This window comes from Ochotona curzoniae, unplaced genomic scaffold, assembly GCF_017591425.1.
Source record: "Ochotona curzoniae isolate NIBS_2020 unplaced genomic scaffold, NIBS_Ocur_1.0 scaffold_1037, whole genome shotgun sequence".
NCBI lineage: Eukaryota > Metazoa > Chordata > Mammalia > Lagomorpha > Ochotonidae > Ochotona > Ochotona curzoniae.
The window spans coordinates 22,346,884-22,362,289 of NW_024467083.1; the positions used below are offsets into that span (position 1 = coordinate 22,346,884).

Genomic DNA, 15,406 nt, shown 5'->3' on the forward strand with positions numbered 1-15,406 from the left:
GGCAGCATGATAATGCCAAAACCTGCAGAAGGCTAATCTCAGAGAAGAGTGACTGATAAGGCTAAATGTGAGCATTTATTTATTTATTTATTTATTACAGTTTTTTCTTTCTCTTTTAACATTTATTTTTTTTTTTAATTGGAAAATCAGATATACAGAGAGGAGGAGAGACAGAGAGGAAGATCCTCCATCTGATGATCCACTCCCCAAGTGAGCGCAATGGTCAATGCTATGCTGATCTGAAGCCAGGAGCCAGGAACTTCTTCCGGGTCTCCCACATGGGTGCAGGGGCCCAAGGCTTTGGGCCATCCTTGACGGCTTTCCCAGGCCACAAGCAGGGAGCTGGATGGGAAATGGAGCTGCTGGGATTAGAACCAGCGCCCATATGGGATCCTGGCACGTTCAAGGCAAGGACTTTAGCCACCAGGCCACCATGCCGGGCCCAAATGTGAGCATTTATGCTGACTTCTAAATGCCTTAACAGACTTTACAAGAAGTGATTATATCTCCCTTACCTGAATATGCTACTAGGATGGATGCTGTATCTAAATGGTCAATACTTCATTTGCTTAGTATTATAAAATAGAAAGCATGGAAGTCCACTTTAAGGCCAGTCTTGATTGGACATGCTAAATGGGAACTACCACAATCACAAGCCCAAAGAGGTTGTTATTTGAGATAGTCCAATACTAGCACTTAAATCTTACAGGAAATTGGTATGCATGAAATAAACATTCACATTAAGAAAAGTGTCAATCAAAAGTAAGGATGCAACAACTGCTAAAAGATTAACATACATCCTCTTTAAGAAAATTCTACTGAATTCCAACGATTCTAATGAATTATAGACTTTAACACAGTTAAGAAGCACATTTAGGTGTAGTTAACCTAACTATCCCTACACTTTATTGGCAATATATTCACGAAACTGATTTACATTCAATCACAAAAACACTTAAGAAAATTCTTGATTACAGAGTCTAAATAATCTTTAAACTTGGAATAAATATATGCCATGGAAACAGGGAATTCAGTGAAGAATTCTGTCATAAACCTAAGCCGAAGTTTCACTATAGCTCCAAAACAGTTCAGATCAAACAGCCTTTCAATAAACGAATATTATTGAATATGGGAAAAACAATGTTAAAACACAAAGTTAAATGTTAATAAGTACATTTACTTGTTTATAAATTTCTAGTGTTTCTGCAAATGATACATCCAACATTAAATTGATATGCTTGTGCACTGAAGCAAACAGTTATCAGTTAGCCATTTCATAGGAATACATATTTTCAGATGACAGCCTATAACTCAAATACTATATTACAACAGGAAAAAGTTTATTTGAGCCACCAGAATAACACACAAAGTAAAAATCCAATTCCATTCTTATAAACCCAAACCCACATGCTGACACTTTTAACAAATACTATACACAGATGATTAGATATGAATGTGGAAGCCATTAAATATTGTTTCAAGACAAAATCATGAAATCAATATTTGCTTTAAGCATAATTTTACAAGTATTTTTAAATTTTGTTAATAAATAATGACGACTTCGGTACCTATGTTCTTTGTGCTCCAATAGCTGACAGTCTCTACAAGTCAATCTGTCACATGTTTCACAGAAAAGTTTTAACTGCTCTTGCTTGTGTACAGGGCAGAAAACAGGGCGCTGACCAGATGTTCCAACAGATTCTGTAGCAAAACAAAACAAAGATTGTTTTTTAAACTAAACATAAAATTTGTATGTGTTCTTCTCAATCGTTAGTGATGCTGCTTTCAAAGCTTATATGAGGCTAAGTAGGAAATGTTATAGATGAAGGTTGATTACAATTCTGAAAACTGCATCTACAGGGCCCAGTGTGGTAGCCTATTGGCTATATCCTCACCTTGCACACAGCAGGATCCCATATGGGCTCCGGATTGTATCCCAGCTGCTCCACTTCCCACTCAGGTCCCTGCTTGTGGCCTGGGAAAGCTGTAAAGGACAGCCCAAAACCTTAGGACCCTGCACTCACATTGGAGACCCAGAAGAGGCTCCTGACTCCTGGCTTCAGATTGGTTCAACTCTGGCCAATGCAGTCAATTGAGGAGTGAAACAGAAGATGGAAGATCTTTCTTTCTGTCTCTCCTTTTCTCTATAAATCTAACTTTCCAATAAAAATAAATAAATCTTAAAAAAAAAAACCTGTGTCTTACCTGAGACATCTTCTTTCTTCCTGATCAAGTGATCTTTAGTGAACTTTACTCTTTGATGTGCTTCAATACAAGTCTTACAGAGCCACTCTCCACATTCTACACAAAAGCCAACAGCACTTGCATTGTCTTCACAACTAGTACATACCTAAAAACACAAAATGGCACTTAAATTTACAAACACTGGTCCACAAAATAAAGGTACAAATATACTAACTTGCTCTTAAACATACTGGCCAGTTTTCTGTAAACACAGCAACACTGTGTTATCCATTTATTTTCAACAAAATTATTTTCCTTTAAGATTAAACACTCAGGTAGGTCCAAATCTGTGGCTCAGAACCCAAAGACTGGGCAAAATGCATTCTCTTTCTATGGAAACATTTTTCTCATTTAACCAAGCTCAACGGTATAAGAAAAGTTATTGTTTAAATTGAAAACATAACTATAGCAAAATTATTCTAAATCATCCGACTATGCAAACATGTTTTTCATTAACTACATTTTAATATCAAGACAGGAAACTAACGAAAAATTAAAAAGCATACCTGTTCTGATTTCTCATCAGAACTGCTAGGAGCTTCAGATGTGTCTTTCACAAAGTAATTATCCACAAGGTCTATCTGTCTGCATTCTTGGCGGCATACTGGGCACCGTATCACACCAACTACAAAAAAATAACAATATTTTAAAAATACCCTTCAGGAAAAACTAAGAAAATGATGCATAACATTCATATGAAACTATTATCACAGATAAGACTGAAGAGCATCAAGACACGAAAAGAATAACCCTTTACCACATTTTGGTTAATTGGTAACATGTTACCAAACAGAAAACAAAAGGAATATTCCCCACCAAGTGATTACTGTAATATGTGGTTGGCTGAATAATGATCCCAGAAGAAATCCAGGTCCAGGTCCTAACCTTTAGAACCCATGAATGTTACTTTATATGATAAAAGAGGCCTTTAATCAGGTGACATTCTAAGAGGGGCATTGGTGTAGCAAGTTAAGTCACTACCTGCAACACAGGCATCACATATGGATGCTGGTTTCCTGTCTGGGCTGCTCCCCTTCTGATCCTAATCCATCAGGAAAAAGCAGCAGAAAAATGGTCCATGTGTTTGGGCCCCTGCTACCCAGGCAGGAGACCTACCTGAAGTTCCTGGCTCCTGGCTATTGCGGTCACTTGGGGAGTGAAAGAAAGGTTGGAAGAGGTTTTTGTCTCTCCTCTCTACAACTCTTTCAAATAAATAAATAAACAAATACATCTTTCAAACATTAAAAGGAAGGGAATACAGACTACAGTAGAGCAGAAGTCAATCAACAATGGAAGCAGAGACTGAAGTGGGCTCCTGGCTCCTGGTTTTAGAATAGCCTAGCAGTGCCTCTTGTGGCTATTAGGAGAGCAACCAGAGAACAAAGTCTCTCTCCTCCCACTGACTTTCAAAGAAATTCTTAGGGAAAAAAAAATATAAAGAAAAAGTTGTTACATTTAAATATATATGGAACAAAGGTAAATAAAAACACACCTAAGTTTGGGACATATTTTAAAATGTCAGACTATAATAATTTGCTGTATAAACTTCAGTTTAATAAAATCATTTACACAAGTTTGACACTGGTCAATTTACATGTCCCCACAGTTTCAATATCCCTATTCCCATACCTCCCCTTTTCCTACCCTCCTCTATTGGGCTGCTGTTTGAAAAGTTTGCCATTCCTCAAATTTAGATTTTTATTACATATCTAAAAGTCTGGGCCTGGCGCAATAGCCTTGCGTGCACCGGAATCCAGTATGGATGCCGGTTCATATCCCAGCTACTCCACTTTTCATCTAGCTAAATAATACTTTTGAGAAGTGTTATTTGTGAACATGTAAATGTGAAAAGAAAGGGAAACACACCTCCCAGAAGGGATCCGGATAATGTGGTGTCTCTTGAAAAGAGAGAAGGAGAGACACTGTCCTATTTTCTTTTAATTGATTTATTTTTACTTGAAAGGCAGACTTAAAGAGACAGAGAGATGTTCTATCCGCTGGTTTACTCCCCAAACAGCTGCAATGACGGAACTGAGCCAATCCAAAATCAGGAGCCAGGAGCGTCTTCTAGGTCTCCAAAGTGGGTACATAGACTCAAGATTGTAAGCCATTCTACACTGCTTTCCCAAGCCATAAACAAGGAGCTGGATTGGTAATGGAGCAGCTGGAACATAAATTGACATCCCCATGGGATGCTGGCACTACAACTAAAAGATTAGCTCATTAAGCCACCATACTAGAATCTTAGCCCCTCACTAAAGGATCTTACACTGACAGTTGAGAATGAGTTATGCTGAGGATAAGAGCCAATAATGATGACATAGCATCTCAATTAGTACTAAATAAAAGGTTTCAAATCAGTAAGCACTTATTAAGAATTCAGATGTGTTTGGGCCTGGCGCAGTAGCCTAGTGGTTAAAGTCCTCGCCTTGCATGTGCCAGGATCCTATCTGGGCGCCCAATCTAATCCCAGCATCCCCACTTCCCATCCAGCTTTCTGCTTGTGGCCTGGGAAAGCAGTCTGAGGATGGCCCAAAGCCTTGGGATCCTGCACCCACAAGGGAGACCAAGAAGAAACTTCTGGTTCCTGGCTTTTGATTGGCTCAGCTCTGGCCATTGCAGCCACTTGGGGAATGAATGAGTGGATGGAAGATCTTCCTCTCTGTCTCTCCTCCTCTCTTTGTGTATCTAACTTTCCAATAAAAATAAATAAATCTTTCTTTAAAAAATTCCTACATATTTGTTTGATTTAATCAAGAATCAGGTCTGGGCCCGGTGGCGTGGCCTAGCAGCCAAAGTCCTCACCTTGAATACGCCAGGATCCCATATGGGCACTGGTTCTAATCCCAGCAGCTCCACTTCCCATCCAGCTCCCTGCCTGTGGCCTGGGAAAGCCATCGAGGATAGCCCAAAGCCTTGGGACCCTGCACCCATGTGGGAGACCTGGAAGAAGTTCCTGGATCCTGGCTTCGGATAGGTATAGCACTGGCCGTTGCGCTCACTTGGGGAGTGAATCATCGGACGGAAGATCTTTGTATCTTTCCTCCTCTCTGTATATCTGACTTTGTAATAAAAATGAATAAATCTTAAAAAAAATAAAAAAAGAATCAGGTCTGCATTCACCTCAGATGAAGTTTATTTGGAAATCCCTCCAACTGAACTGCTGATCTCAGAACCACAACCATGAAAAGACTATATTGGCCAGTGAGTTCTGAAGAGATTTCATCATGATTGGAACGGTGAGACTGGCAGCATTCAGAACTGCTGAATTATTAAAACTGCTTGAGCAGGACCTTCAGAGAATGCCCCACATCGGGGACCTGGGATGCGTGGAAGACTAGATGGGGCTTCTCCCTTTGTTTCTCCCCTGACTCCAGATACAGGGGAAAAAAACGTTGATATTAGTGTGGAAACAATGGTCTGACCCACGTTCTTGTAGCTCTTGACCCTTTGTACCCTGATCAACTATTTAAGAATATTTTAAATAAAAGTTTAAAAATAAAAAAAGAATTCATACGTATTTGATTTAATCTTCATAAAGTTTAGCTACTCTCCCCACTTATTTTTCATTCATTTTTATTTGGAAAATCAGATTTACAGAGACAAGGAAAAAGAGAAAGATCCTCCATTAACTGGTTCACTCCTCAAATGACTACAGTGGCTTGTTCTCCGCTGCTATCCAGGCCACAAGCAGGGAGCTGCACGGGAAGTGGAGCAACTGGGACATGATCCAGTGCCCATATGTGATGCCAGCACTTGTAGGTGGAGTTAAGTCATCACAATGGTCCCTCCCCTCCTGACTTTTAAGGTTAAAAAACTTGTGGTTCAGGGAAACCAAGAAATCTGAAAGTCATATAGCTATATAAATATGCAGGATAAGCTCTGAAACCAACATGTCTGTTCACACTCCATGCTCTTAAAAAAAAGTGCATGTGTGCATGTATGCATATGTAAAATGTATATGTATATATGTATGTATATATGAATGTGTGCCTCTATATGTACACACTATACACACACATACACTAAAGTACCTGTTCCCTAACTGAAGGCCTAGCCTATTAGTAACAAAGGCTAAACCAAGGCAGTCATAGAAGATACATTTTAGGTGAGGCAGAATCAGGGCCAGCACTTGATGTAGCAATTTCAGCTGCTGTCTGCAGTGCAGCATCCCACACAGGCACCAGTTCAAGTCCCAGCTGCTCCACTTCCCATTCAGTTCTCTGTTAATGTACCAGGGAAAGTAGCTGAAGACAGTCCAAATGCTTGAGCCCCTATACCAACATGGCTGACCCAGGTAACTCTAGGCTTTTGGTTCTGGCCTGGCACAGCCCCAGCCATTACGCTCATTTTGGGGTGGACTCTCTCTCTCTCTGATTTTTCAAAAAAATCTTTTTTCAAGGGGGTGGTAGAGAGAGAGATGAGGTAGAATCTACTGCACCTAATAAGTGGCTGCTTAATAACAGAATAGTAAAGCAATGGAATGTAGAAATTCTAGATGATTCTCAAGTTTCTAGCATGGACATTTACACATGTCCTACATGACCTGTAGGGTATGGAGAGAATGACCAACATGTACATAATTAAAGTCTGGAATGCAGTTATGTTTGCTAAGGAAGACTTAGATACACGAACATTTACAAGAAGAAAACAAGCTTTCAGATTTAAGAAATGTTTTTAAGTATTTTCAATTAAAAATCACAATACATGTCACATCAAAAGCTAGAACAAAAATCTGAAACAAAACAAAAATCAGAGGTCAACCACTATTCCATTAAGCACTCATGATTACCTTGTGATCCCTGTATAAATTTACTTTTAGGATTACATGCTATGTTTAGATGTCAGTTGACTCTGAACAACCTCATAAACTTTTTATTCAGCTTGAGTCTGTGATATCCTCAAGCAGTCATGCAATCCCTCCACTAAGAACAACAACTCTTCCCTTTCCCCAAGACAATAATTAAACATGAAAAAGTACAGACATGCTTTCAGATGGACAGGAAGCCAAAGGGATTCACATGTATGGCCTTAAATTGCATAAACGAGAAGTCAGTTCAAGTGACAAAGTCCTGTGCAATCAGTGTTGAAATTCTTGCTGGGGACTGGCTTTGTAATAATATGTTGGGTCATGCTGCCACCTTATGATTCCAGCATGCCCTGAGAGTGCCAGATTGAGTATCAGAAGCTCCACTTATAATCCAGGTCTCTGATAATGCACTTGGAAAGCAGTGGACAATGGCACCAGAGCGTGGGCCCCTACCACTGCCGCAGGAGACACAGATGGAATTACAGGCACCTGGCTTCAACCTGGACCAGTCACAGCAGTTGCAGCCATTTGGGGTGTGAATTAGCAGATGAAATCTCTCTCCCACTTTCATTCTGTAACTCTGCCTTTCAAATAAATTTTAAGAAAGCAAAATTGGCTGGAATAATCCAAGAAACTGAGGTTTAAAAAAAAAAAGCTACCAACCAAACTAAAAAACTGTCACCATTTCTAACTCCAATTCATCTCTATACCACATATCCCTACACCACACAGCTCCATTCCCAGCTTACGTGCACAGCACAATAAACATGTAGGAAACAGGGCCCAGCACGGTAGCCTAGTGACCAAAGTCCTCGCCTTGCATGCCTAGGATCCCATATAGGCATGGGATCCGGTTGGTGTTCCAGTGGCCCTGCTTCCCATCCAGCTCCCCGTTTGTGGCCTGGGAAAGCAGCTGAGGACAGCCTAAAGCCTCGGGACCCTGTACCTAGATGGGAAACCTAGAAGAGGCTCCTGACTCCTGGCTTCAGACTGGCTTAGCTCCAGCCATTGCGGCCACTTGGAGAGTGAATCATCAGATGGAGGATCTCCCTCTCTGTGTATCTGGCTTTCCAATAAAAATAAATAAATATTTTTTAAAAACACATAGGAAAGAAACAAAAAGCAAAAATACTAACTAGAGTCAGACATCGGGCATGTAGTTCAGACATCCATATCCCATAGCAGAATTCTTGAGATCTAATCCCAGTTTATCCTCCAGTTCCAGCTTTCTGCCAATGGTCCAAATTCTCAGGTCCCTGTTACCAGATGGAAGATTTGATCAAGTCCCTAGCTCCTAGTTTCAGCCTGGCCCAGTGCCAGCTGCTGCCAACATGTGGGAATGAACCAGCAGATGGAATATGTCTTTGTATTTCAAAAAAGGGAAATTAATTTTATTTTTTAAAAATAGCAATTAGGCTCTGATGCAACAGAATACTAATCTTCTCACAAAAATTTTAAAACAATGAGACTAGCAGCAGACAGGAGTATGGATGGCTAAGGATGTGCAGATACTGAATGTGCTGCCAACCTACAAGGGTTGGGAATATTAAGATATAGAATGAGGCCTGGTGTGGTGGCCTAGCAGCTGAAGTTCTCGCCTTGAATGCGCTGGGATCCCATATGAGCACTGGTTCTTAGCCCAGCAGCCCGGTTTCCTATCCAGTTCCCTGCTTGTGGTCTGGGAAAGCAGTCAAGGACGGCCCAAAGCCTTGGGACCCTGCACCCACATGGGAGACCTGGAATAGCTCCTGGCTCCTGGCTTTGGTTTAACACAGCACTGGCTGCTGCAATCACTTGAGGAGTGAATCATCAGATGGAAGGTATTTCTCTTTGTCTCTCCTCCTCTCTCTCTAAGAGAAAATAATTTATACAAACAGACTGCTTTCATTACTATAAAATATCATGGAGTTACCTGTAAGAGACTTTGCTAGCAACTTCAGCAAATTTCTTCCAATTTCATAAGTACCAAATGAGTTAAGGTGAAGTCACAGCTGCATATAGTTAAACATGTGCACAAATATGACACTGATATCAAAAGATGAACAAAAATTCAGAAACACATTTAGCATGATATTACAATAAAGTTTCTTGGCATTCTTAAAGTTTCTTATATTCTGGAACATATATCAGTCTTTAAATAAAAATTGAAAAAGTTCTATCAGGAAATTATAAGTTCACTGCCAAATATAGCAATATTTTTCACCTAAAATAAAGTTTTGTGAATTCATAGAAACCTGTGGTCAAGTAACATTTTAAAATAGTTATATGAGTAAGTCATTATCTACTAGCTATTTTATTTTTAAGATTCATTTAACTGTTACCAAGAGGGAGAGATAGACAGAGGTGTTCCATCCACTGGGGTTCAGTCTCCAGATAACTGCAATCACCAGTGCTGGGTCAGAACAGACCCAAGATCCAGAAAGTTTCATCTGGGTCTTCCGCATGGTGGCAGGGGCCCATCAGCAGGAAACTGGGCAGGAAATGGAGCAAGTACAATATGATCTGAAGCCCAAAAGGAATGTCAGTATTGCAGACAGAAGCTACCCACTATGCCACAATGCCAATCAACTTAATAGTTACTTTGAAAACGTAATTTCAGGGGCAGGGATTTGGTACAGCAGTTAGCAAATCACCTGATGGTCCCATCAGATATCGGAATGCTTGGGCTGAAGCACAGCTCCACTTTTTCAATTATTACTTTAAAAGATGTATTCATTTATTTATTGGGAAGGCAGATTTAAAGAGAGAAGGAGATACAGAAATAAAAAACCTTCCATTTGCTGTTTCACTCCCCAAGTGGCCTCATTGGCTGGAGTTGAAATAATCTGAAGCCAGGAGTCAGGAGCTTCTTCCAGGTTTCCCACATGGGTGCAAGGTGCCAAAGCTTTGGGTCATTCTCTACTGTTTTCCCAGCCACGAGCAAGGACCAGCTCCACTTGTAATTCCAGCTTCCTGTTGGTGTGCACCCTAAGAGGCAATGGTGATGGCTCAAGTATTTGGGTCCCTGCCTCCCTTTTGGAAGATCTAAATGGAGCTCCTGGCTTCAGCCTGACAAACTCCTGATTGTTCCTGGCAGTTTGGAGCACACATCAGTGAATGGAAAATCTCTGTGTACAGTAGTCTTTCAAATAAAATGAAAGTTAATAAAAATACCGTTTTAAACATTAAAATAGTACAGCCAACAATTTAGTGATATTGGCTTTTATATTTTTTATGTATAAGAAACTAGTTATACAAATTGTATGTGAACCAGAATGCCTAGAATAATTACCCTACAAAGTTTTTCAGCAAATTTGCTTACATTTTAGTACATACGAAAGATTTTTCACAAAACCAGATAGAAGCTATCTGATTCAACCAGAAATTATGAGTTTTTTAATTAAAGCACTTTCAAATCCAAGCAGTGGCTGAGTTTTCTTAGTGGATAGAGTTCACAGGACACTGGGTTTCTGTCTGTATGTGTACGTGTGTGCTGTATGTACAAACTTGCATGCAAGTTTCTCTTTCTTTTTATAGGGGAAGGAGGTACAAACCATTTGAATTCTATAGAACCTGGAACTGAGACTGGGAAGACCCACACTGCCCAAGTCCAGTGCATCTTCCTATTCACTGCCTCTTTTAAGAGAGCATCTGAATGTCACACAGACAGGCTAACTCAATTAGTCACAAAGAGATCATGAGATATGCCTGGCTAGCTGAACAAAAAAGCAGTGAGGTTAAGGCATTTAACTAGAAAATGCATTCAGTATACAGCAGCCGAAACAAAGTCAACCACGTCTTTTATGATCTGCTGGTTCATCACTAATAATCATACCACCACTCTCAAACTCCATACCGAAACACTGAAAAGGAAGCCATACTTGTAAGAAAAAAGGAAACAATCCATGAGGAGCGTCACTAGCTTTAACCAATCTGAACAACAAACAAGTTGGCTGAGTCCTACCGAGGAAGAATTCATGGAACAAGCAAGAGAAATTGAGTTTCTAGGAAAAAACAAATAAAATGCAGCAATGAAGATTCTGCAGGGGATGGAAAAGCAATTAGAATAAATACTACAAATACAAAGAAACGAACCCTACTAGAATAAAAACATGATATCCACATTTGAAAACTTAACAGACTAGAATATATCAGGTACACAGAAAACAAACCAAAAACCAACATAAATTTCATGTTAATAAGAGTAAGTGGGACTGTCAATGAAAAGAGAGATAGGCAGATCAGATCAACTATGCACTGTGTACAAGACACACTTTAGATCAAAGACTGGCAGGGTAAAATAAAAACAATAAAAACAGATCACAGAATACTAATCATAAAGAGCTCAAGTAGCTATACTACTACCAGGTAAAACAGATTTTTACACAAATAATTATTAAAATTAAAACAACACAAGTATGTAACAGAAGTGCTTCAAAATTTAGAAAAACCTGACACACCTGGAGTCAGAGAAATACAAAATGAACAACAAAACTTTAAAAAAAAAAAAAAAAAGGCTACTTGTCCCCAAAAGTAACTAATGCTCACAAACTACAGGACAATTATTAAGTGGTCTAATAAACGGGTAACCACAGCCCTAAATGATGGCAAACTTAAAAAAAGAAGAAAGAAAGAAAAAAATCTGAGAATAAATAAAAAATTTTCAAATCTAATCTTCCAAAAGAATACCATATTCAGGTCAATCACATGGCACAATGCATCCGTATCAAGGTGTCTAACTCAAGTTCACAGTGATTTGTTTCCAACCCAGCTTCCTGCTAATGTATACCCTGGAAGGAAACAGAGGATGGCTTGAATATGTTTCCCTGTCACCCACCACAGGAGACCAGATAGAGACCACTTAAAGCTAACACAGCTGTTTAAAGAATGAACCAACAGATGAAAGATCTCTATATCTCTGCCTTTTAAATAAAAGGAACACTATTAAATAAACTGTTACAGTATATCATATTCAGATTGGAAAAAACTAATAATAGTTTTAAAAGCAGAGGACAAAAAATTAAACATTTTATACACTTGGAAACAAAGAAAACAATGGCAGATCTCTCATTTAAAAATATGCAAGCCTTGGGTTAGTACCGTGACACTATTAAGGTATTCAAAGTAAGGAACACAGAAATAAACTAACCAGCTAAAACTCAATAGGCTGGGGGGTGGGAGGGCTGGGGTGAGGGTAGCATTACTGCACACTGGGTTCCAATCAACACAACAAGGGAAACCCATATTTCAGTTTTAGCTACATTAGTGCCCTCTTCCCCACCCATTTCAGCTAACTGCAGTCAACCATAGCCTGGAAATATTAAAAATTTCAGAAATAATCCAAGGTTTTATTTTAATCTTTATTTCACAGGACAGAGAGTAAGCCAAAAAGACCTTCTATGTGCTATGCCACTCCCCAAATGTCAAGGCTGGGTCAGACCAAAGCCAGGAGCGCAGAACCTAATCCCAGCTTATCATGAGGATGGCATGGATCCCAGAACTCTGAGCTATCATCTGCTACCATCCAGGGTGTGTACTAGCACGAAGTGGAATTAGAAGCAGAACCAGGACTCAACCCAGGCACTGTAGTACGGGATGTTGGTGTCTCAAGTGACATTTTAACCGCTGTGCCAAATGCCCACACCTATTAATAAGGCCTAAACTGCACACTATTCTGAGTTCAACATTCATCTCACTTTCTCTCATCACACAGGCACTGTATTACTTCCTATCACAATCAGAAGGGTGCATACAACACAGTAAGATATTTTGGCAGAGAGCATATTCAGATAATATTTACTACACTATAGTCACCCTATCATCCTTGTGGGTGCCACATCCAAAAATATAACCAACCTTAGATGTGAAATATTCAAAGAAACCAAATACATCTGTACTAAACATTGTACACAGATTTTTTTTCCTTGTTAATATTCTCTAAACAATATACTGTAACAACCACTAACATGGAATTCACATTGTATTAGACATTATACGTAACATAAAGATGGTTTAAATTATACAGGAAGGTTACATGCAAAACACCACACTGTTTCATATAAGGGAGGAGTATTAAAGATTGCAAGATGTGAAAGAGCCCTGGAACCCCTCCTTCACAAACACCAAAGAATTGTATATTGTTATATTTGTTTTATTTTTATTATTAGCTATGGTTAATCTTAGTTTGCCTTCTTCACAAGTTAAATGTGAGCACAGGTGGGCGTAGAAAAAAAAAATCATAGTACACCAGGTATTACATGTGGTTTGAGGAAGTTCTCTGGGATTTCATAAAGAATCACTTCAGTTTCTTAAGTGGGAATTTGGTGTTTTTTTTTTAAGATTGCAAATAAAGTAAATATACAGAAATAAACATTGCAAGCTTCCAACAAGGACACAATAAAAAGCAAATCTCCTCCTCAAAGTCACAAGATAAAACCATACAGAAACTGTCAGGAGAAATAGACTAATTCAAGCCAGTAAGCACAAGACATTATAAGACAAAATGAGAAGCAATTGTGTTATAAGGCCTACTAAAGTTTCAGGTTTAAACAGTGGACTACCATCCAATAGGTGAATAATATCAATAGTGTTACTAGAGTGGGGCTGATGATCAAAACAGCAGCTTAGCTGCCGTAAGTGGCAGAACCCATGCACAACGGGAATAAATGCAAAACCAGAAGTTTAGTCAGCTCAACGTTTGGAAAGAACAAGCATTTTTGGGCCCAGCGCGATGGTGCAGTGGTTAAGGTCCTCCACTTGCACACGCAGGATCCCTTATGTGCGCCGGTTCTAATCCCAGCGGCCCCACTTCCCATCCAGCTCCCTGCTTGTGGTCTGGGAAAGCCGTCGAGGACGGCCCAAAGCTTTGGGACCCTGCACCCGTGTGGGAGACCCAGAAGAGGCTCCTGGTTTCTGGCTTCGGATCGGCATAGCACCAGCCGTTGTGCTCACTTAGGGAGTGAATAATTGGACGGAAGATCTTCCTCTCTGTCTCTCCTCTATGTATATCTGCCTTTCCAATAAAAATAAAATAAATCTTTAAAAAAAAAAACAAGCATCCTTATACACAGGTTTGATCATACTTAAATAAAATAGCAGTCCAATCATAAAATTAACATAAGAAACCGTAAAATAAGAGAATTTTGGGCCCGGCGCGGTGGTGCAGTGGTTAAGGTCCTTGCCTTGCACGCCCGGGATCCCATATGGGTGCCGGTTCTATCCCTGCAGCCCCGCTTCCCATCCAGCTCCCTGCCTGTGGCCCAGGAAAGCAGTCGAGGACGGCCCAAAGCTTTGGGATCCTCCACCCGCGTGGGAGACCCAGAAGAGGCTCCTGGCTTCGGATCGGCATAGCATCAGCCATTGCGCTCACTTGGGGAGTGAATCATCGGACGGAAGATCTTCCTCTCTGTCTCTCCTCTCTGTATATCTGCCTTTCCAATAAAAAAATAATAAAAATAAATCTTAAAAAAAAAATAAGAGAATTTCCACATATATCTGACTCATCAAGAAATAGCAAACAAAAAATAGCTAAGAAAGTCCTGAAAAAATGAACAGAAATTTCAAAGTAGGTATCATATTTTTCAAAGAATGAAAGAAATCTATGCTCACAGAATAAATCAAATGTAGTGCCTCAAAAAAAAACTTTCAAGAAGGAATGAGAAACTACAAAGAATCCATGCAGATAAAAACTACAGTGCCCAAAACAAAAATTTTACCACATATTTTTGATTCAGTTAACAGCTTTGAGCGAACTTGTAGATACATAAATTAAAAGGATACAATCTAGAAGCTAACAGTTTAATTCTTAAAATAAATAGGTCTTCCTCAGAGACTGGCAAACAGTGTCACTCATGTAAAAACAATAAAACAAGAAATAAGAGGAAAGGCATCTAGGAAATGTTTAGGAAATAACAGCAGAAAACAAAACAAAACAAAAAAATGGACTGAAATCCATTAACTTACAGGTTAAAAATACTTTTACAAAAACCCAAACAGGATAGCACAAAGTGAAATGAACCTGAATACATCACAAATTGATGAAAGTCAAGAGAAAAATAATTCATCAGGGAAACATCATTGGATTTCTCATCAAAAACCATGGAAAGAAGAAAGCAATGGCATGAGAAGCGCAAATAGTGGAAGACTGTAATCAAGAATTGGACACAAATGAAAGTATTCCTCAAGACAGAAGGCAAAATAAGAACACCCACTGATGAAAATCTAGAACACAACTAGTATATCTGCAACACACAAACACACACGTAAGCTTGTCAGGCTGAAAACAATCAGACTGCAACTAGACTCCACAGAAGCGAAATGAGCAATAGCAAGCATAAGGCAAATATATAAAAACCTGGTTTGTTTCTTAATTTC

At 39.4% G+C, this 15,406-nt stretch overlaps 1 protein-coding gene across 4 annotated transcripts in view; it reads right to left on the reverse strand.

The window, feature by feature from the left end:
• Nucleotides 1-15,406, reverse strand: part of TRIM33 (tripartite motif containing 33) — a 114,162-nt gene that overhangs the window by 60,121 nt on the left and 38,635 nt on the right. For 3 of the 4 annotated variants that reach the window (XR_005885737.1, XM_040998915.1, XM_040998914.1), the window contains exons 2-4: nt 2,751-2,869; nt 2,206-2,350; nt 1,569-1,701 (exon numbers count right to left, since the gene is read on the reverse strand). Coding sequence is in view for 3 of the 4 variants with exons in the window: in XM_040998915.1 (XP_040854849.1) it covers nt 1,569-1,701; nt 2,206-2,350; nt 2,751-2,869 (397 nt within the window). In the remaining variant the exon portion in view is untranslated. Of the gene's footprint in view, nt 1-1,568; nt 1,702-2,205; nt 2,351-2,750; nt 2,870-10,997; nt 11,038-11,722; nt 11,994-15,406 lie in introns of those variants that run through there. The other variant, XM_040998916.1, reaches the window with a different exon arrangement.